Source organism: Lissotriton vulgaris, chromosome 11 (genome assembly GCF_964263255.1).
Source record: "Lissotriton vulgaris chromosome 11, aLisVul1.2, whole genome shotgun sequence".
NCBI lineage: Eukaryota > Metazoa > Chordata > Amphibia > Caudata > Salamandridae > Lissotriton > Lissotriton vulgaris.
Window position 1 is genome coordinate 636,563,585 of NC_141699.1, and position 23,391 is coordinate 636,586,975.

The 23,391-nt window shown below is 43.7% G+C and overlaps 1 protein-coding gene across 1 annotated transcript in view; it reads right to left on the bottom strand.

Moving 5' to 3' along the window:
- The window catches only part of LOC147683273 (uncharacterized), a 1,451,334-nt gene that overhangs the window by 1,240,141 nt on the left and 187,802 nt on the right, over positions 1-23,391 (bottom strand). Inside the window, exons 3-4 of the mRNA XM_086943731.1 lie at positions 8,219-8,269; positions 4,498-4,548 (exon numbers count right to left, since the gene is read on the bottom strand). Coding sequence (XP_086799857.1) covers positions 4,498-4,548; positions 8,219-8,269 — 102 coding nt within the window. The remainder of the gene's footprint in view (positions 1-4,497; positions 4,549-8,218; positions 8,270-23,391) is intronic.

Consider the following 23,391-nt stretch of genomic DNA (forward strand, 5'->3'; position numbering starts at 1 on the left):
TTTTGGTAATGTAAAGGATAGGCCTATGAGAAAATACTTATGAAAAATGAATTGGCTCTACACCACCCAACAGCAGTTGTAATCTGTAACATCTATATATCCCTGAAATTCAAAGTAAAGAAAGACATCAGGCAGGGGTGCCCCCTTTCTCTATTGCACATCATTTCAGAGCTAGAACACCTGGCAAAACTTCCATCCATCATTCCAAGGACATAGAGGGTTTAATGTCAGCTGCAGGAGAACACAAAGCTGTATTTCATGCAGATGACATCCTAGTAAACTTATCCAAAACGACAACGTCCATTAAATCCCTCATAGAAGTAGCTGTGTACTTTTCAACATCCTCCAGATCTAGAATTAACTGACAGAATGGGAGGCGCTCCCTCTAACTAGACACAGTACTATCACAGCCATTGGAGATTATCCAATTTGATGGAAATAATTTGATTTAAAATACCTAAGGTTTAACCTGATCACAGCACTCAATCACATAACGGACAAAGCATTACACATGAGCCCAAGGTGGCCCTTCAGGGTATCATGGGGTAGTGGGGACGTTTGCTGATGAATCTTACTGTGGTGGGTATGGGATTCCTTGTAGCTAAGCAGGACACAGCTTAGAGCTGGAGAGATTCAGAGGCCCCATCGATGCAAGTCTACCAATCAGGGTCCACCAAAGAGTCCGCCGCATCCAGATTCTTCCTTCCTCGGTATGGGCCCCCAGGTGCGACTCAATTTGGGGCCAACCAAGCCAGTAAATGTTTTGAAATCAACGCCTCTTACTGAAGCCAATCAGCGAGCATTATGTTCCTTACTGTCTCTCCAACCCTCAAGCCAATCCGCCACTGCCTCCAGGCGATCAAAGAACCAGGCCTTTCCGTCCGCTTCCACCTGTATTTTAGCAGGAAAGAGTATTGCATACTTCAGGCCCTTCTCTCTGAGTCTTTTCTTTAGTTCAATAAAGTATAGTCTCTGTTTTTGTATGGCCTGGGTAAAGTCCGGGAAGAACAAAATTGCTGCATTTTTGTATGTAAGCGGCCGTCCCACTCTGGCACTCTGCAGGATCATGTCTCTGTCGTGAAAGTTGAGTAGCCTAGCAAGCATAAGGCGGGGAGGGGCCCCAGGCCTTGGGCCGCCTCGGGAACCCTACGGGCCCGCTCCACGACAAAGAATTTAGATAAGCCCTTGGGGCATAGATGGTTGAGTATCAGATCCGCAACGAACACATCTGAAGCCTGCCCCTCGGCCTTTCCTGGGACCCCAATAATTCTCACATTATTGCGTCTGGAGCGTCCCTCATATTTGTCCAACTTGTCCTCTGCGATCTTTCTGAAAGTTTTCAGGTCTTGGATTTCACCTTTGAGGTGTGAGACATCATTGACAAGGCTGGTGGAGGTCACCTCCAGTTGCTTAACCTTTTCACTCATTTTGGTGAGGTCTGCTCGGATGTGTGTCATCTCCACCGCAATTGCGTCCGTCCGGTGCTCCATCGAAGTTAGAACCCCAGCAATTGCTTCCATAACGTCCTGTTTGGGTGAGTTCCGGGGTCTGCCTCTGATCCCTTAGTAGGTTCATCACAGGTGAGGTGTTCAGGCATTGCTGCCTTTGGACAGGTGTAACAATCCAGTTTATTTTGTTGCATGGTCTTTGGGCCTCTTCCTCCCGACATTTCGGCCCCCCATGAAAGGGGGAGGGAAGTCCTCCTCTCAGCCCTTCTCCGACCTGGGCCTCACCGACGTATTTGGCGATGTCCGTCACAATGTATTGCACACATGAGTATCAGCAGATAAGGCGTGAAGTTTCTTTGTGGGCACACTACAGGTCAAGTCTACAGCAGCACCCCTATAGCCTCTTGGGGGGGAGGGGGGGAGGGGGGGGAGGTGCACCCAGAGTAGGCGACTCCCAGACAGACACCCAATTCCCACCACCCAGGGATGCACTCCAGCGGGTCCTCACTCCTGTGCTCAAGCCAAGTATAAGCCTCAGTGTCACAGGGGCCCCCTTACTGTCCAATATCACTGAGATGAGGCCAATCACTTCGGTCTCCCGATCAGCTGAGGCAGCGCTCTGCCCAGAGGCGACAGGAACACCGTCACACAATCGAACGCAGATGCGGGGGCCGGAGGATCTCTGGGTCCGCTCACTGCTGCTCAGCCCCCTGCAACTCTCCGGTTGCACCCCTCCGGCAAAGCTGGTTACGGAACTACTAGGAGGTGCGAGATGGCACCAGCACCTCCTCTTCGGGTCAGCCAGCAGGCTCTCTGCGTCGCAGGCTTCAGGGGGGTCTCACCACTCTCCGGCAAAGTGCCATGTTTGTGGGGAGTCACGCCACCAAGCCGCCCACCTCACCACAAAGGACTAGGCCCCAAGCCTTGGTGTAGTGCAGCACGCAGACCGCACTGCCACGCACTATAGGCGGTTCGGTCGTCACCACAGGTCCCGGCTTACAGGCCGCACTTTACGGGACATGCTGTACCGCCCCTGGGGATACGGCGGACCCGATATCAGGGTCAGATGAAACCAGAGCTTTTCTGGCAACCTTACCCCAACTCAGGGCAAAGATAATTTGATCAAATCGGTGGTTTTCAGGCGCGGGCACCAAAGCTACTCGATTTGCGGCTATCACGCAGCGCGTGCAGCCACGCCCCCGGGAATTGATTTATTAATAATTATTTATCAATTGCTTGTTAATGATGAATGAATTAATTAATTTGTAATTAATTATGTTAATTGTGTCATTTTTTAGGAATGGGTGGTGGGGTTTATTGGGGAATACAGTGAGAAGTAAGTTATTTATAATGATTAATATTTAAGTGTTAATTCATCTTAATTAATTAAAAAGTAAATATGGCAGTTGTGTAATTAATTTGAGATTGGGGTTTATAGTGGTAAAGGGGAAGTACATTCTTTTAAATTAACTAATAAGTTGTTAATTGATATTAATTTAATAACGTACAATTAGTTAAGGAAATTGTGTAAGGATTTTTAGGTGTGTTTTGTGGTGTTTATTGGGGTAGAGGGATGAAAGTATTTTAGGTTTCATTAATTAATAATTATTTGTTCATTGATATTCATTCATTAATTGATAAATATTTATAGAATTGTTTAATTTATTATTTTGTGTGTGGATTTTGGTTTTATAGGGGTAAAGTTTGGTGAGTAAATTAATTTTTATCTGTTTTAATTTTGTTTTTAATTAATATTTGTTTATTTGATAATTAATTATGTTAATTATGGAGGTACACTTAAAAAAAATAGATTTGTTGTGAATTGTATGGTGTTATAGGGTAGGAAATTAAAAAAAAGCATGTAACAATTAATGTTTTTGATTATAATTAATTTCTATTAAATATAGTTATTTGTTTGTAAAATATATATATTTTTTTATAAAATAATCTTTGTAAGTAATTATTAGATTTTTAACACTATAATATGTTTCTATCTTTTGTAATTTTTTATATTTTTATATATGTTTTCTTTTTTGTTTGTTAACATCTTTTGTATTGTATTTGATATTTTGTTTGTTTTTAATTTTGAATTGACTAAAGTGGAACTATTAATTTTTACCCCTCCGCTATCCAACATTTTCCCTACTGTTGCACTCACCGGAGGGTGAATAGTCATTTTTACCCCTCCGCTATCCAACACTTTCCCTAATGTTGCACTCACTGGAGTGGGAATAGTAATTTTCACCCATCTGCTATCCAACACTTTCCCAACTGTTGCACTCACTGGAGTGGGAATAGTAATTATTACCCCTACGCTATCCAATACTTTTCCTACCATTGCACTCACTGAAGTGGGAATAGTAACTTTTACACCTCCACTATCCAACACTTTCCCTACTTTTGCACTAGCGGCCAACACTTTCCCTATTGTTGCACTCATTGGAGTGGGAATAGTAATTTTTACCTATCCTCTGTCCAACACTTTTCCCTACTGTTGCACTCAATGGAGTGCAAAATGTAAGTAAAAAAATTATTAAATATTTTAATGTTTTACTTTATAATTTTTTGTTTTATTAGACTTTATGTTAATGGGTTGTCACCAACCTGGTGACGGCAACGCAACAGAAGTCCGTTCCTCCTTTCCTGGCCCGGAAGTCAGGGGAGGAGGAGAAGTCACATCATCACGTCTGACCCAGATCAAAAGGGAGACGGAAGGTCACACCGTGGGGAAGGTGAAAGAGAATACGGGGAAGAAGGACTGGACGCTGGAGGAAGCAGTACCAAAGAAGGTCCCCGAGGAGGAACGCGAGAAGGAGCAGAGCAGAGTGAGCCCTTGCTATCTGCGAGTATACAGGAAGACCTGGGCGAGAAGGAGAAAGAGAGAGAGAACAGAGGAGAAGCCAAAGAAAGAGGGGTGAACAGATAAGACGCCTTCCTCTGATTAAGAGAAGAGGGGCACAAGGGCCAAAGCTAGTTTAACTAACGCGCATCCCCCTCCCCATAGTGCCACCAGTAACCACCACACCTAGAAAACAAGGGCGACACTTACCTGCTTCTTTGTTTCTGTCCAGGGTGCTGGCGGGGTAGATCTCCGAAGAACCTAAAAGAGAAGAAGACGTTGGAACACCTGAACAAAGACTATGTTCAATTGACGATAAAATAACTGTATACATCTAAATAAAGGAGTAATAAAGTCATTTATGACCATCCTGAAGAGTTTCTTAGCAACCACATCCGGCATTTGGTCACATTTGGTGGAGAATGTGGGCATTAACCCTACCATTGAAAAACATGGAAGCCTTGATAGAGCATCACATACAAGGGCAACGAAAACTCGAGTGGGCTTTGGAAAGCCAGATGACTTCCACCCAAGCCGATCAGGAGTTGCTTCGGGCACTTTAAAAACTCAAACAGATCAGTTGGCCAAATTAGCTCAAGAGCAGGTACAGGCAACAAATTATAAAACAATCCCACCCAATGACCCAATGGTGACTTTACAGAAACTGTTACCTGGCAACAATCTTGATGCCTTTTTAACAAACTTCGAAAGTACGGCAAGGGCATGTGCCTGGCCTCTAGAAAGATGGCCTTTTTATCTAACCCCATTGTTGTCCGGAGATGCCCAGGCAGCATACCAAACCGCCAATCCTCAAGGGACTGCAACCCACGAGGAAGTAAAGAAAGTACTACTATACAGGGCAGGTCTAGACAAAGAAGCATATAGACTGCGATTCAGGCAAGAGAGGGGAAAACCTGGTGGCACCCCAAAGGTGTTATATTTCTAATTGAGAACGGCTGTTGATAAATGGCTAATACCTTTTTGATCCCACCAAGGAAGAAATTGTGGACAAAATTTGTCTTGAACAGTTTATTGAAGCTCTTCCTCACCAGACTCAACAGTGGTTATGCCAACATTCAGCACTCAATAGTGAGCAAGCTGTTGAAATGGCCAATTCATACTCATGAGTTCAGCCCTGAATTTCCTCCCATGAGGGGGAGAGACCCCACAGACATAACCCGAGAGCGCTAATCTTCCATCCGAATGAAAACAAAACAGAATGATCAATGAGGGTAGGAGGGACAACCACACCAAACCAGACCTTCAACTTCAATCGGGTCCCTAATGGTTGTTCCTCCTTCGAATTGCCCTACGGCCGAAAACCCTGAACCCTTTTAGAATTCGCGAGAGAAGCATGGGCGAACAATATAAAACCCGAAGCAGACAACGTATTACAATACACCCAACAAATGAAAGCCCGTATTGGGGAGCTCCGAGAATTAGCAACAAAGAACCTAGAGAAAAGTTAAAAGAAACAAAAACAACTATATGACAAAGGGAAAAGGCTATTAGTACACAGGCTATTAGTATACCAACCTGGCGATTGGGTTCTAGTATTATTACCAACCTCTTCTCATGAACTAAAGTCCGAATGGAGAGGTCATTTTAAAATTATAGCCAAAGTTGGTAACCTCTCTTATAAGTTACAATTGGGAAAACATAGAAAACAGACTTTCCACGTAAACCTCATAAAAAATGGCTTGATCCCTTACCACAAAATGTACAACTAGGGTACCTAGAACGTAGCTTTTCATCCACTCTAGAATAGTTAAGTATTAATGGAGACCTATCTGAGGAACTAAAGGAAGAACTAAACAAAGTGTTACAACTGTTTGTCTCGGTCTTTTCTGATGTCCCAGGAAAAACACTTCTAGCTCAACACTCTATCCTCACTCCCAAAGGAAGCGTGATAAAGCAAAGGCCCTCTTAAATCCCCGCAGCCAGCAGGCAGTTCTTGCAGAACTAGAACAGATGTTAAAAATGAAGGTGTAGAACCCTCCCAGAGCAACTGGTCCTCTCCTATTGTCTTGATTCCCAAACCTGATGGGAGTACAAGATTTTGCATAGATTTTCGGGTAGTCATCAAAATGTCCAAACTAGACGTCGATCCTCTCCCTGGGGTCGACGAGTTAATTGAAGGGATAAGAAATGCTAAATACATTACCACGATCCACCTTACAAAAGGGTATTGGCAGGTCCCCTTGAGAAGTGAAGTCAAAGAGAAAACAACTTTCTCCTCCCCTTTTGGTCTGTTTCATTTTACAGTGCTCCCTTTTGGACTCCATGGGTCCCTTCCACTTTCCAAAGGCTATTGAACATAGTCCTTAAAAACCATCTTGAATACTCCTCTGCCTATTTAGATGACATCATTATATTCAGCCATTCATGGGACGACTATTTGAAACATCTACATGCAATCTTAGCAGATCTAGAAAAGGTCAACCTTCACATAAATGCAAAGAAGTCAAGAATAGGTTTTAACAAAGTCAAATTCCTGGGCTATTTGTTTGGCAATGGGCTGATTGAACCCCAAACTGAGATAATCCGGGCCATTACTGAGATCCTCTTTCCAAACAACAAAAGGGCACTCCGATCCTTCTTAGGGTTAGTAGGATATTATCATAGGTTCATTCCTAAATACTCCGTCATAGCAGCACCTTTGACTGATTTGTTAAAAAAGGGGACGTCTACTACTAGGTTTCAAGAGCCTACCAATGAAGTACTAACAGCTTTCCACTCAAGGAAAGAGAGCATCACATCCGCCCCGGTTCTCATTGCACCAGATTTCACCAAGGTCTTTATTTTACAAACGGATGCCTCCCATGGAGGTATAGGGGCTGTGCTCGCAAAAATGATGATGAAGGGGTAGAGAAAACGATCTTATATATCAGCAGAAAGCTATTACCCTGTGAGGTTTCTACTCCACAATAGAAAAAGAGTGTTTGGCCATTAAGTGGGCAGTTGAAAAACTCTGATATTACCTTGAGGGTAAACCTTTTGTGTTATATATAGACCAAGCAACACTCACTTGGTTAAGTAAAAACAAAGGGAATAACCCCAGGGTGCTTAGGTGGTTTCTCTCACTACAACCTTTTGAGTTTGAAGTACTCCATAAATCAGGGAAAGACCTTTTAAGGCCAGATTTCCTATCACGTTTTCCCCTTTTTCTCCGATGAGGAAAATCAAGGGATGGTGATATGTCACCAACCTGGTGAAGGCAACGCAGAAGACAGTCCATTCCGCCTTGCCTGGCCTGGAAGTCAGACAGAGGGGAGGAGTCATGTCATCACGTCTGACCCGGATCAAAAGTGAGATGGAAGGTCGCGCTGTGGGGAAGACGAGGAAGAAGGACTGGATGCTGGAGGAAGCGGTACCAACAAAGGTCCCCAAGGAGGAACAAGGGAAGGAACGGAGCAGAGTGAGCCTGTGCTGTCTGCAAGAAATCAGGAAGACCCGGCTGAGACGGAGTCTCCTCGCGGTCAGTAAACCGAAGGTTCTGGGCCTGCCCCACCAGGTGTATGCCCGTTTCTTTGAAAGAAACCAACGCTAGGGCCAAACTACGAAGGCGTGAGAAGGGGAGGGGAGGAGAAAAGGAAAAGAAAAAGGGGGGAAAACAGAGAACAGGAAAGAAATAAAAGGATAACCCCAAGAAAGGAGCTAACAGAATAATTAAAGAAAAGGAAAAGAAAAGAGAAGAGAGAGAGAACAGAGGAGAAGCCAAAGAAAGAGGGGTGAATAGATAGACACCTTCCTCTGTAGATTAAGAGAAGAGGGGCACAAGGGCCAAAGCCGGTTTAATAGTTGTCTGAGGCTTTCCTATAGAATATTTTTTTTGTTGAGTTAAAAAGATAGATAACGCGCAACCCCCTCCCCATAGTACACGAGTAACCACCACTTCTACCACTTCTAGAAAACAAGGGCAGACACTTACCTGCTTCTTTGTTTCTGTCGAGGGTGCTGGTGTGGAAGAACTCAGAAGAACCTGAAAGAGACGAAGACGTTGGAACACCTGAACAAAGACTATGTTCAATTGACAATAAAAAAACTCTATGGGCCAGATGTAGGAAGGCAAATACCGGTCGGTAACGGCCGTTACCGACCGGTATTTGCAGTTTGGGATGTAGGGGCATGTTAAAATACAGATTCGGTAATTTTACCGATTCGGTAAAATAACCGAATCTGTATTTTGACATGTAGGTAGCACTGTAATCAGTGCTACAGGGGTTTAAGAATTTGTTATTTATCACCAACTAGAAGTTGGTGGTAAATAATGAAAACCCTTTAAAAAACATTTTTTTTGCTTTTAAAACAGTGCCATGTTGCAGACATGTATGCCTGCAACATGTGCACCCATGCACAATGCAGGGGTGCAACAGGGTGTCAAAGTGACACCCTGCCACCCTTCTATGTTTTCCCCAATTACCGAATTGGTATTTACCGATTCGGTAATTGACATTCATTCCTATGGGCCTCCAGGCCTATAGGAAGGAATGGCAATTACCGAATTGGTAAATACCGATTCGGTAATTACCAAATCATACCGATTCTGTAATTAAATCTGTAAAATTACCTACATCCTGATTGCCAGTTCTTAAATACCGAATCAGTATGATTCGGTATTTAAGAATCGGTAATCTGGGATTACCTACATCGGGCCCTATATGTCTAAATTAAGGAGAAATCCCTCATTGACACAGATGGCAGATACGTTTTGGTAAAGGGACGTCTCAACGGTAACCCAGTCATAATTGCATCAATTTACGCACCTAATACTGAACAAGCGCTCTTTTTAGGTTCCCTATCGGGCAAACTGTCGACCTAGCATGGAACGCCGCTGATACTTTGGTTGGATTATAACAGCATACTTAATACCTCCCTGGATCGCTCCTTTCCCCCACTACCTGGGGCACCAACAGTTACGGCCATGAAGGCCTTAAACAACTGGTCAGTGTATGGCACTTGGCTGACACCTGGCGGCACAAATATCCCTCACACCGGGTCCATTCCTTTTATTCAGGAGCCCACACTTCACATGTTAGACTTGGCAGGATACTGGTATCGGAAGACCTTTTTGCCAATTATTACTGAGGCCTTATACCTTGGAAGAGCCCACTCTGACCATAACCCACACACAACTTTATTAGAATGGGGAAATGCCCCATCACCAATGCCTAGATGGCGCTTGATCAGTTTGGGATTCCTGGGATAAGCCATGTCAAACTATGTTGCTGAAAATGTAGACTCTGTGTCATCAGCTCTGATAGAATGGGACGCATTCAAGACCATAATTAGGGGCCACTGCCTGGGTAGTAAAGCTGGCATGCACAAGACTCTTGAGCAGGAACTCACTAAGGTGGAGAATGGTTTAATGCACCTCGAAAAATGAACTGCTACTGACCCACGTACCGACGCTAGATTGCATGAGGCAAGGGCGGAACATGCTCGACCTACTGGAAAGACTCTGTTGTCTTAATTACATTGCCCACTCAGCTCGTACACACAATACGGGGGATAAAGCAGGCAGGCTTCTTGCCTGGCTTATTAGGCACAAAGACGCTAGGTTTGCTATCACATCTATTCGCTCCTCACAAGGGACAATGCTTTATTCGACATACATTGGGAATTCACATCACACTACACCATATTATATAAATCTAGAGCCCATTTAACGGCAGAAGAGATTCACCAATATTCAGCTGACATTACCCTCCCAAACTAACCCCGGAACAGAGATTAGAATTGGACACCAACATTACTGCTGAGGAGATACTGGTGATTATGCGCTCCCTGGCCACATGGAAAACTCTGGGCCCGGATGGGCTACCATCGGAATTCTATAAACTGACACATTGGCAAATAGGCACCTCAGCTCAAAAGAGTATTTGACACGTCAGTGCAGATTTCAAGCTCACAGCCAATCAGAGAGAAGCGCTGTTAGTCTCCCTCCCCAAGCCAGCTAGAGACTTAGACGCATTGGGTTCCTACAGACCATTAGCTATACTCAACACCGATTATAAAATATTAGCATCCATTGTGGCTGCCTGACCAGCCCCACTGGTCAAGAGCCTGATACACCCAGACCAAAATGGCTTTGTCCCCACCCAAAATACCTCCCTGAACATACAGAGATTCTTCACAGTCCAGGAGTATGCTATAGCTACGTAGGCCGACTCTGGCTGCATGTTCCAGGACCTAGAGAAGGCCTTTGATGCGTTGGAATGGCCCTATCTTTTTTTTTCCTCATCTCACCAATAAGCTTCTGCAGATGTTAGTGAAAGCCGTCATTACCAACTTGCTTATGTCAGTCTGACAAGCCCCGTTTGATGAAGGCTTGGTGTAATCATTGGACCGGGAGAAGCCATCTGGGACTATATTAATTTCAAATCTTGGCCCCAAATCATTAGGGGCTGCCAGATGCTTGCCGCACTTTCCCCAGTTCCATTCTGATCTAAACGAACCAAGGCAAACATGGCTTTAAGCCAATCCTCACATTTCGGGGGCTGTGGTTCTTTCCACTTCATGCAGATCTCTCCCCGGGCGAATAAGACCAAATATAGCAACAGCCCTCTATGAATCTGCAATAAATTCGAACTGAACAATCCATCCTCACCAAAGAATACTAGTGAAGCATTAACCTCAATATTGACTTTAAAAAAGCCACATAAAGTGTCCCCCACACCCTTCCAGAAAGGTCTAAGTTCAGGACATTCATAGAAGATATGGATATCATTGGCATTGGGAGTCTTGCACCTTGGACATTTTTGGGTGGATAATGGGGCAAACTTGGCTATTTTGGCAGGTGTATAATAAAGGGCTTTATACCAGGGAGATATATTCAGGAGCAGACACAGCTGTTGATTGGTAACATCGATTTGGCTATGGCAAGATCAGACCCCTTGGCTATAGTGGCCTTGGATGCGGCCAAAGCGTTCAACAGAGTCTATTGGGTGTACCTCTGGGAAGTTCTTGGTTCAACGGGCTTTGGCCCTATTTTTATTCAGACCCTGAGGAAATGTTATCAGGGAGCATCTAAAAGAATCCTGCTGAATGGCATGTTGACTACCAGCTTTAACATTCAGAGGGGAACAAGATAGGGCTGTCCCATTTCAACCTTGCTGTTCAATATTTATATAGAGCCATTAGCTCAAACTATTAGATTAGACAACTTAATTTACCCTTTTAAATCTCAACTTTATCAGTGTAAGTTAGCTCTATACACTGATGGTTTGCTGTTATGTACCTGAAATGTGAAGAAGGCTCTGGACTACCAAAGTCTGAACATGGTGCACAGCTTAAAGGACAACTATCTGTTGTCTCCCCATTTATCTACAATTTTCTTTTTTTTAAGACAATAAACCAAATTGATTCGAATATTCGTTCAGAACTTTGTTCATTATTTGTATGAAAAATTCAACAAAGAAACATAACTAATACATGGTCATGAATAATAAACAATTTAAACACATGTCTGATGTGTTTCATTAAATTTTAAAGTTCAGCTAAACAACAGTACAACGAGGTAAATACTGATTAGAATAAACAAAAGTCCCAACGCATTTCCAACATATGAACCCTTCGTCAGGGGAAAATAAACAATATTCAAAAATCAGCAAAATCCTCCAATTTTATCATCCGCAGGAAACCTGCAACACAAAAGTTAGCATTTATCAGTTCTCAGCTGTATACATTATGATGCACAAACCTTCACCTATTACAGACTTGTGAAATAAAATTTTCACTCATAGGATGTGTAGAACATGCGAAAAAATAAAAAGAGAGGGGAACCCAAAGGGTGAATAATGGTGTATTTCTTGTGCAGAACGCTTATGATACCAAATGCGGGGTGATGATAGTACATGTTTTCCATGCTGGTGCCTATATACTGTGAATGTGCTAGCATGCTGCCATAACCCAATCGGGTTAAACAAGAAGTTATCTTACTCGTTCTCTTTTCAGTAAAGAGGAAAGATTTCTCTGCCCCTGAATCAAACACAAAGTAGTCTATGTTGTGTGAAGAATCCGTCACTACGAAGTTTGTATACGCTCTGGAATATCAAAGATGAGGATCATGTACCTATCTGCTAATGTGAACGCTTAAATATATGATGAATTACCAAAGTAAACCGCTTACCGATAACAAATGTTTTCAAAAAGAGAATCTCAGTCTCCGTGGCTTTTGGTGTCCGGGTCCACCGTTAAACATCAAATGGTGTGTTCATTACGACTGTAACCTCAAAGTGCTGCGTTGAAATAAAAGTGCAAAAACTAGTGTCAAAATGAAATGAAACGGAGGAATGACACTCCGATGCTCTAGGAAATCTGAAAAATGTAAAAAGTTGCTGATACCTTCATGAGTCAATCCATGCTCGCATTCATCTCCTACACTGCCGCGTTTGGAAACGCTGTCCCGACGTGCACTGCAGATTTAAAGGCATAGCACCTAAGTTATGAGCTTACTGGCAGGGTTCGAATCTCACGCGGGCCGGGCTCTAAAACGACTCAATAATGTTTTTAAAGGGAGGAGCCAAGATGGCGATGGGAACGGACGTGTAGTCTCTCGGCTCCCCGATCCTTTGTTCCTCGCGACGACATCCTGACCTTTCTCCTGCCACGGAGTGCCAGCGAGAGGACGGGGAAAGAGAGCTGCGTTGAATGGTGCTCTCCCGAGGTCCCTGCCTGCCTGAGAACCCGCTATATTGCCGAGTGATCTGCGGCGTCCGTCTCTACCCTGTGACCGAGACCCAGGCTGGGATACGGACATGGCGGCTGCCGGAACTACGAGGGGTTATGGATCCGAAGTGACTTGGGCGCCCTGACTGGCGCTACTATCTACTACTGTCCGCGCCTGCCCTTCACTTGTTCACTGTGTGCCTGCAGACCGGGAGTTTTCACGGGTGCCTCCGCTACCGGGACCTACAAGTGAGGTACGCTGCGCCACCCCCATGATGGCGGACACTTGAATACCACAAGTCCCTCACAAGCCTGCTTCCGCTCCGTTGTTACCATCGTGGGGCTTCTATTGCGGGTCATCCACTGCTGGCGTGTCCGCCCTGACATAGCGACTTGAGTCCTTGTTGTTTTGGCGGTACTTGTGCCTATGCGCCCCTGTGTTTCCCCCGGTGGAGCAGCTGCGATGGCTGATCCGACTGCGCTGTATGCTAAAGTTGCCTCAGATAAGAACTGGACTGTGCTGCGGCGCCCTGGGCGCTGTCCTGCCTCGGGGGCCGCGCCTGTGACCGTGGCGAAGATGGAACCCCCGGCCGCTCTAACCTATGGCTCTATTCTCAACGCAATTCACGATCTGCGTGAAGAAATGCGTGTGGGCTTTCTGTCGCTGTGCGAGAAACTTGAGGCTGCTACGCCCGGGGCGGATTACACACCACCGGTTTGCTTCTCTCACTGGGACGCTTTGTCTATCCTTACTCCGGACCGGGCTACATTGTTGCCGCAAGAGTGTTCTACAATTCAGCTTTCTGGCAGTGTTGGCGGCCGAGACTTGGTGCCCATTAACTCCATCAGCGCTACACTGTTTCCGCCTCTATCGGAGCTCATGGTTTCTGCCGAGACTTTGCTGCCTCTGGGAGTGGCGCCACACACGCATCAACTACTTAGTCTGAGTTCCCATGCTCATTTGGCTCCGCTTCTGACTCTCATTATTTTACAGTTTTGGGAGAATCTGTTGGCGCTATTCCGTGGGGTACATGGATCTGGTCGAGGATGGTCCTGTCCATTTTGTTTCGGAACGACATCTCCCTGCCGAGAGCGGCCATCTTGTCCCTTTGTTCTGCCAGTGGGGATTGCCCTACGTGGATTTTGGCCGGGGGGACGAGTGCGGACTGGCCAGGGTTAGCGTATTCCTCCTGAAGAATTGTACATTCCTGGCTGGCGTAGTCTCGGTTTGAAACGCTTCTTCAATGTATACTAGTGTGACTCTCCTTGCTCTGTATGATGTTCACAGTTTATTGTTTTTCGCTGGTACACATGAGGGGATGTGACGAATTGACTTGCATGGCGGGTAGGGTTTCGGGATGGGCCACCCTTTAATTGCGTGCTGATATGGAACTTGTGATCTCTCCCTATTTTTACTCCGTACAGCATATTCTCTATTCTTTTTGCGACATAAGGGATGGGAGTTTCTGTATGGTTGGGGTGTCCGAGAGACTTAATGTTCGGTTGGCTCCTCCCCTCATTTTTTCTTCAGTGGGAGGTATAGATTAGACTTCTCTATTCTTCCTCCCTATATCTCAGGAGTTATATTTATTCTTTCTTTTTCTTCTTTATTAGGGATTCCTCCCTCTTTTCCTCTTTCCTTTGTCTATATTTCGGGTTCTTTAGCGGGCGACAGACACACTGCCGGGGGGGGTAGGCCGTAGCCTCCGCATTGGTGTAGGGTGGGTGGAGGGTTTTAGTTTTATACATTGGTTTCTATGGGCCTTATTTTTCTCTATCTTTCTGCGCTTTTCTTACCTTATTTCTGTTCTGGGTCCGAGATAGGGATTAGTAGGGAGTGGGCTGCGCTGTACACGGCGTGTAATTGTTAAATGGTGATCTTGTTGTTTTACTCTGAACCGCCATACTGCCTGAGTAGTAGCTTTCACGGTTGGTTTCATGTGATGCTCTTGCCTGCTCATGCTGTGATGTAATTGTACGGACTCAGTTCTCCTTGGTTTCTATTCTTCACTGTTTTATATTTACGTCCGAAAAAATTAAAAAATTAACCTTCAATGCTCCTGTTTCTCGGCGACACGAATTTACTCAGTGTACTGTTAATTGATTGCTGCTCATCAACCTGATGCCGCTGAGAAATTATATTGCTTGCACTTGTGCTCAAAAGTATCGTGGCCGGCCTGATGGTTGTGGGCCCGTATTTGTTCTATTCTCATGCACAATAAAGGTTTACAAAAATTAAAAAAAAAAAAAAATGTTTTTAAAAAGTGTACGCTCAATGTAAAAAAGTAAGAGTTAGAAACGCGAAAATCTAATCTGTACATATGGATTCCAAAAAAAAGGGTTTCCATGTTGAATAAAACTTTATTGTTTCCCTTGTTCATGTTACAAGAGTGGACGAGAGAAGCTACATAGGCAGTCTGCATACTAAATGTTGTGTAAGTTAATAAGGATAAGAAGAAATCCGAAATGGCTTACAGATAATGTATGAACCATGATCTGTGGGATTCTTGTGGGTAACTAAAAAAAGGAAGGAAGTGCCAAAGTGAAAATCATGAACAGATGCCTCCGCGTGTGTAAAAAAAAGAGGTAAAGTGTTAGGGTGAAACGTGAGTGCAAATTCTGTACATTAGTGTCAAAAAATCGAAATGGCAAGCAATGACTTCACAGAAAACATAACATTTCGTAATGGTCATTTAAACCCGCTGGCGCCACCGTTCCCAACATTTTAATTCAGAAAGTCTCTCTGCATGCTAAGGTTGTGTGTGTGTCTATTCCAGAGTGTGCGGTGATACGTTCTAGCACTGTGAATCGGAGCTGTGGTATAGTGTGACCTGCCTGTGTCCAATGGACTGCTAATGGTGAAGTGGTATTTTGATTTCGAATGCGGCTCTTGTGCTCCACAATTCTGGTCTTAATCTTGCGGCTAGTTCTTCCAACGTATACCATGCCACAGGGGCATTTGATGGCGTAAATGACCTGTTCGGTGTTACAATCAGATGTATGACATAGTTTAAGCATTTTACCTGTTTGTGGGTGTGTGAAAACGTCTCCCTGCATTACATTACCACATTGCCCACAGTTATAACATTTTCTCATTCCTTTGTGTGTGATGGGTTTACTTGGAGTGGCTTTCAACAGTTCTCTTAAATTCCTCGGTCTAGTGTGAGCAAAAAGTGGGGGGCCTTGAAATAAGCCTTGACACTCACTTCTTTTGTATCTATTACCACAGACCCTAGAGTGACTAGCACCCATTGATTACAATGTCCTGGAAAGATATTGCAGACTTGACCATTAACCAAGCAGACACTGAAGCTTATACTTCAGATGAAGCAGAATCGATATATGCACTTGTTAAAGAAGTACGAGAGTACGGCACATCCTCAGGGAACACAACTCAACAGCTCAGACAACTGGAATACCTACTTAAAAAAGAGATCAACCAACGTCTCCATGCGACCACCCTCATAAAATACCACAAAGTCAAGAGAATACCCCGTGGACTGCGCATAGCACTAAAACCGATGCTATTCAAATTTAACAAGGCTTTCATGGCACGATGGTACGCCATCTTGAACAAGTGTTCTCTAGATTTAATACTTCTCATCATCGAAGAAATTTCATCTATTCTGATCGAATTGGAATCCTACATAAAGGATGATATATCCCAAAAAATGGAGGGTGAGGATTGGCAAAAAGTTTTGGAAGATAAATAATCATTTGGATAAACATGCAAAAGAGGTTCACGAAAGGAAGATACGTAAATTTAGAAGAGACACTATTGACTACAAGTTAGATGAGGTGTACTCTTGGGCAGAAAGTTATGCCCAGAAACGTTTCTTTAAAAAACCCAGCACCAACCCTAACTCATCGGAGGAGAGTCTAGTACCTGACCAAGATCTCACATTACAACGCCCTAAACCCACCATGGCACAGTCCCAAAAAGATATAACTCCTGAAACTTCGGCTTCAGCATCTACATCGCAGACTTTTTTAGTGGAGGGCCCCACACCCAAGGCACCACCAGACAAGAATTTGGTTGCACCAGAAGTCGCACCAGAAGGGGGAAAAAAAACAAAAAAACCTGAAGGCAGACCAGCAAGGAATGTGAAGAAATAGGATTGTTGGTCATGAACATTTCAATAAGACATTTAAGCACGCAGGAAATTAAAGTACTAGATAAAGGCACTTCTTTTGTGCCTATTTACTCATCCAACAACATAGAGACAGAGGTATCTCTATTTAAATTTACATGCAAACTTCGCCTCAAATGGGTTTTTTCCACGTCACCCCAGGGTGAAGTTACAGACCAAGAACCTCAACATTTTCGCCCTAAAAGCTGATTCATGTCTCCCATCACACATAAGTCTCTAGATATGTTTGAACATCTAGTTAAGAAAGATTTACAACATATTAAGTATCATAAAAAGACCAACTCGAATTTGACTCGAAAAGAATCACAATTTTTTAATTCACTACGACAAGATGACACCATTGTTTTCCAACCAGCAGACAAAGGGGGAGCCCTTGTGGTTATGGATAAAGACTTTTATGAAGCAAATGTTGACCAACATGTCAACAATCAAGACACTTACATTCAATTAGACAAAGACCCCACCAGTGAGCTACTTGAAGCACTAAGAAGTATAGTCACCAGAGCAGTGGAAAACGCAGTTATTGATGATAAGACAGCTAAGTTTTTGGTCAATGAAACACCCAAGATCCCACGGATCTACATGATCCCAAAAATGCACAAGGACAGCCAATGTCCACCTTTCAGACCCATAGTGGCAGGGTGTAACTCAATTCATGAAGCAGTGGGATACTATTTGGACCATTACTTAAAACCCTTAGTGCAAACATGGAAAACCTATATGAAAGATACCACGGATTGTCTACACAAATTGAAGAACATCAAATGGGTTTTTAAAGAAGACATCCTACTGTGCACCATTGATGTAACAGCGCTTTACACTTCCATAGCTCATGCGGAAGGGTTGGAGGCGGTCCAATGGAGACTTTTAAGTTCAGATATGTGCATTGAACACTCAACCTTTCTACTGGAACATCTTCACTTTGCATTATTTCACAGTTTTTTTGAATGGAAGGATCATTTTTATTTACAGCGCACCGGAACTTCCATGGGCTTTCCCGGAGCCCGTCATATGCTAACATCTTTATGGCCTTTTTTGAACATCACCACATTTTAACCAATCCCATTTGGCAGACACATGCTACAGCATTTTTCCGATATATAGACGACATTTTAGTCATCTGGAAAGGCACTCAAGCACAGTTGGAAGGGAGCATTGAACATTTGAATGCGCAGAACCCAAGAATACAATTCACGTATAATATACAAAAACATTGTATTCATTTTCTAGACATAGAAATCAAAAAAACAAAAGAAGGATTGGTGACCTCGGTTTTTCGAAAACCTACAGATGTAAATAACGCCCTACATTTTACCAGTGCACATCCCATGACACTGAAACAACATCTTCCGCTATCCCAACTCATGAGAATCAAGAGAATCACATCGGAAAGAAGCACATGTGACCAAGAGATATAGGCACAATGTCAGAGATTTTCAAACAGGGGATACCCTCAGGCAACACTGGAAAGAGCGGTGACTCTTATATCCTCCAAATCAAGAGATGAGCTGTTAAAACCTCAACCTAGATCCACACAAAAACGTGAAGTGTTGGTACTTAAACACTCCGTAGAAGCTGTAAAAATCAAAAACATCATCAGAAACAGATGGGACATCATTGAACAAGAACCAGACTTCAAAGGCTAATTTCAAGGCCCCCCACTTTTTGCTCACACTAGACCGAGGAATCTAGGAGAACTGTTGAAAACCACTCCAAGTAAACCCATCACACACAAAGGAATGAGAAAATGTTATAACTGTGGGCAATGTGGTAATGTAATGCAGGGAGACGTTTTCGCACACCCACAAACAGGTAAAATGCTAAAACTACATCATACATCTGATTGTAACACCGAACAGGTCATTTCCACCATCAAATGCCCCTGTGGCATGGTATACGTTGGAAGAACTAGCCGCAAGATTAAGACCAGAATTGTGGAGCACAAGAGCCGCATTCAAAATCAAAATACCACTTCACTCCATTGGACACAGGCAGGTCACCTTATACCACAGCTCCGATTCACAGTGCTAAAACGTATCACCGCACACTCTGAAATAGACATACACACAGCCTTAGCACGCAGAGAGACTTTCTGGATTAAAATGTTGGGAACGGTGGCGCCAGCGGGTTTAAATGACCATTACGAAATGTTATGTTTTCTGTGAAGTCATTGCTTGCCATTTCGATTTTAGTTGACACTAATGTACAGAATTTGCACTCACGTTTCACCCTAACACTTTACCCCTTTTTTTCACACACGCGCAGGCATCTGTTCATGATTTTCACTTTGGCACTTCCTTCCTTTTTTTAGTTACCCACAAGAATCCCACAGATCATGGTTCATACATTATCTGTAAGCCATTTCGGATTTCTTCTTATCCTTAATTACCTACACAACATTTGGTATGAAGACTGTCTATGTAGCTTCTCTCGTCCACTCTTGTAACATGAACACGGGGAACAATAAAGTTTTATTTAACATGGAAACCCCTTTTTTTGGAATCCATGTGTACAGATTAGATTTTCGCATTTCTAACTCTTCCTTTTTTACATTAAGCGTACACTTTTTAAAAACATTATTGAGTCGTTTTAGAGCCCGGCACGCGTGGCTCTAAAATTCGATTAGAACCCTGCCAGTAAGCTCATAACTTAGGCGCTATGCCTTTAAATCTGCAGTGCACGTCGGGACAGCGTTTCCAAACGCGGCAGTGTAGGAGATGAATGCAAGCACAGATTGACTCATGAAGGTATCAGCAATCTTTTACATTTTTCAGATTTCCTAGAGTATCAGAGTGTCATTCCTCCGTTTCATTTCATTTTGACACTAGTTTTTGCACTTTTATTTCAACGCAGGACTTTGAGGTTAAAGTCGTAATGAACACACCATTTGATGTTTAACGGTGGACCCGCAAACCAAAAGCAACGGAGACTGAGATTCTCTTTTTGAAGACACTTGTTATCGGTAAGCGGTTTACTTTGGTAATTCATCATATATTTAAGCGTTCACATTAGCAGATAGGTACATGATCCTCATCTTTGATATTCCAGAGCGTATACAAACTTCGTAGTGACGCATTCTTCACACAACATAGACCACTCTGTGTTTGATTCAGGGGCAGAGAAATCTTTCCTCTTTACTGAAAAGAGAACGGGTAAGATAACTTCTTGTTTAACCCGATTGGGTTATGGCAGCATGCTAGCACATTCACAGTATATAGGCACCAGCATGGAAAACATGTACTATCATCACGCCGCATTTGGTATCATAAGCGTTCTGCACAAGAAATACACCATTATTCACCCTTTGGGTTCCCCACTCTTTATTTTTTCGCATGTTCTACACATCCTATGAGTGCAAATTCTATTTCACAAGTCTGTAATAGGTGATGGTTTGTGCATCATAATGTATACAGCTGAGAGCTGATAGATGCTAACTTTTGTGTTGCAGGTTTCCTGCGGATGATAAAATTGGAGGATTTTGCTGATTTTTGAATATTGTTTATTTTTCCCTTGACGAAGGGTTCATATGTTGGAACCCGAAATGCATTGGGACTTTCGTTTATTCTAATCAGTATTTACCTCGTTGTACTGTTGTTTAGCGGAACTTTAAAATGTAATGAAACACATCAGACATTTAAATTGTTTATTATTCATGACCATGTATTAGTTATGTTTCTTTGTTGAAATTTTCATACAAATAATGAACAAAGTTCTGAACGATTATTCGAATCAATTTGGTTTATTGTCTTAAAAAAAAAAATGTAGATAAATGGGGAGACAACAGATAGTTGTCCTTTAAGCTGTGCACCGTGTTCAGACTTTGGTAGTCCAGAGCCTTCTTCACATTTAATAAATTTCGAGTGATGGGGTCTAATCACTCTGCATATCAGTAGCACGCATACACAATTAACTACGGAGTACTGGCACTATTAAGATTCATACTAAAATAGTAAGGTGTGCAGTGACACTCACTTCTTTTGTTGCTGTTATATACCAGCAATTCGGGGGCAGTCATACCAAGGGTTGAAGCCCTCCTGGAAGAAATTACCTCATTTTTGGGCTATCCAGCCAATACTTCGAAAACAGAGGTAATGTGCTTGAAACCTAGCCCTATCTTTTTATAACGCTATGCGGACATGGGTTCAGGGACAGTTTCCTTCAACTGATTGAACTGCTCTATGCGCAAACCACCATCAGAATACGCATAAGTAGCACAATGTCGGAGCTCACATCTATTAACAGAGGCACCAGACAGGGCTGCCCCTTATCCCTACTACTCTTCTTGTTGGCAATGTAACCATTAGCAATGAAATTATGTGCAGGGGGCAGAGACTGGGGTATAAAGCTGGGGGATGGTTTACATGTAGTTTCGCTCTATGCAGATGATCTCCTACTATACCTCAAGGACATATACAATGTACCAGACTTAATAGCAGAAACATTGGGGCAAATTGAGACTATATCAGGGTTGAAGCTAAATTGGGCTAAATCGGGCCTCTACCCCTTCAGGAGTGAAACTCGTAACCCAGAACTCCTTGTTAATAACTCACTCCTTAGAAGGCAGCCTTCCACCTTCAGTTATTTAGGAATTTGTATTTATTGTAGTCCCACTGACATATTGGAGGGTAATTTGAGCCAAGCCATATCTTCCTTTAGGACACAAATACAATTTTGGAAAACTTTAGGAAAACTTTACAGTTAAACGTGATGGCCAGAAATGCTGGGGAAACTGATTAGGGGCATTATCTGGGGCTCCAGGTGCCACCGGATAGCGCTCCGGAAACGATATGCACCCCCCGGTAGGGGAAGTCTTGCTGTCCCCAATATGGAGCTCTATTATTTGATGTCTCACTTCCAGTGGGTGACAAAATGGCTTGCAGGACTCAATTTAAAAGACACAGCATCATCATCCCCACCATGGTCGCACTCCCAGATTTAGCACCTCTTTCATTTAATGGCCCGGCCATGCACCCTAACACTGTCTTATTTAGCCTTGGCCCTTTGCTGTTACAAACGCAGCTTATACTATTACTAAGAAACAAATTCTATACGCTCCAGCACTGCCCATTTTAGGGACCCCAAGACATAAAATGGGCATCCACAACAGTACACTTTCACACTGGCATTCAGCCAGGATTCATACGCTTGCCGCTCTTTACACGGACGGCACTCTGCCACCTTTTGAAACTCTATCTCACGAATATGACATGCAGGCTGGACAATTTCTTTTACATAATTCGATCATCCGATCCCTTACGTTGGCATAGGGAGACATAAATACTGAACCAGAAATGCATTTGCTTATTCAATATCTACATGTGATGGGCAACGGAAGTCACAATACATTGGCTGACAGGAGCTCTATTTACACACACCCTACAGCCTTTGGCATCCCTCCAGCAACCGGTGGGAGGGGGACAGGCGGTTTCCGTGGACTGATAGCGAATGGGACAAGATCCTGGCTACTCCTACGCAAATACCACAGAACACCAATTTCCAATGTATTCAGACCTACATCATTCATGGAGCTAACTTATCCCCGGACAAAATTAATAATTATTTTCAATTAACTAGCTCAGCTTGTCCTAGATGTATGCAAACTCGGAGAAACAACACCTGGTGGCCCACCGCCCTCAGTAGCCCCCGACCCCCGCGGACCACGTCAGAAACTTTGGCATCGTACTCGACTCCTCCCTCTCGCTGAATCAACAGGTCAATGCCATCACCTCCAGCTACTTCAACACCCCCCACATCCTCCATAAGACTTTCAAATGGATCCCCCCCACCCCCGAGTCAAGGAAGACAGTCACTCAAGCACTCATTACCAGCAGACTAGACTACGGAAATGCCCTTTACGCTGGCATAAACAAGTCTCTACTCTGCAAGCACCAGACGATACAGAACACCTCCGCCAGATTTGTTCTCAGTATCCCTCCACACAAGCACATCAGCCAACAACTATGGAATCTCCACTGGCTCCAAGTCGAGAAGAGAGTCACTTTCAAGATACTTACCCACGCCTACAAATGCCTCCACAACTCCAGACTTTAATACCTCAATGACAGAATCACCTTCTACATACCCAAAAGGAACCTCCAATCCGCCAACCTCGTCTTCGCCGAAACCCCACGCATCCGCAAAGCCAAAACAGGGGGAAGAGCCTTCTCCTACATCGTGGCCAAGACCTGGAATGAGCTCCCATTCGACATCAGACCCCTCCCTGAACACCTTCAGGAAGGCTCTCAAGACATGCCTCTTTGGCTAAACGGAACTGCTGAAACCC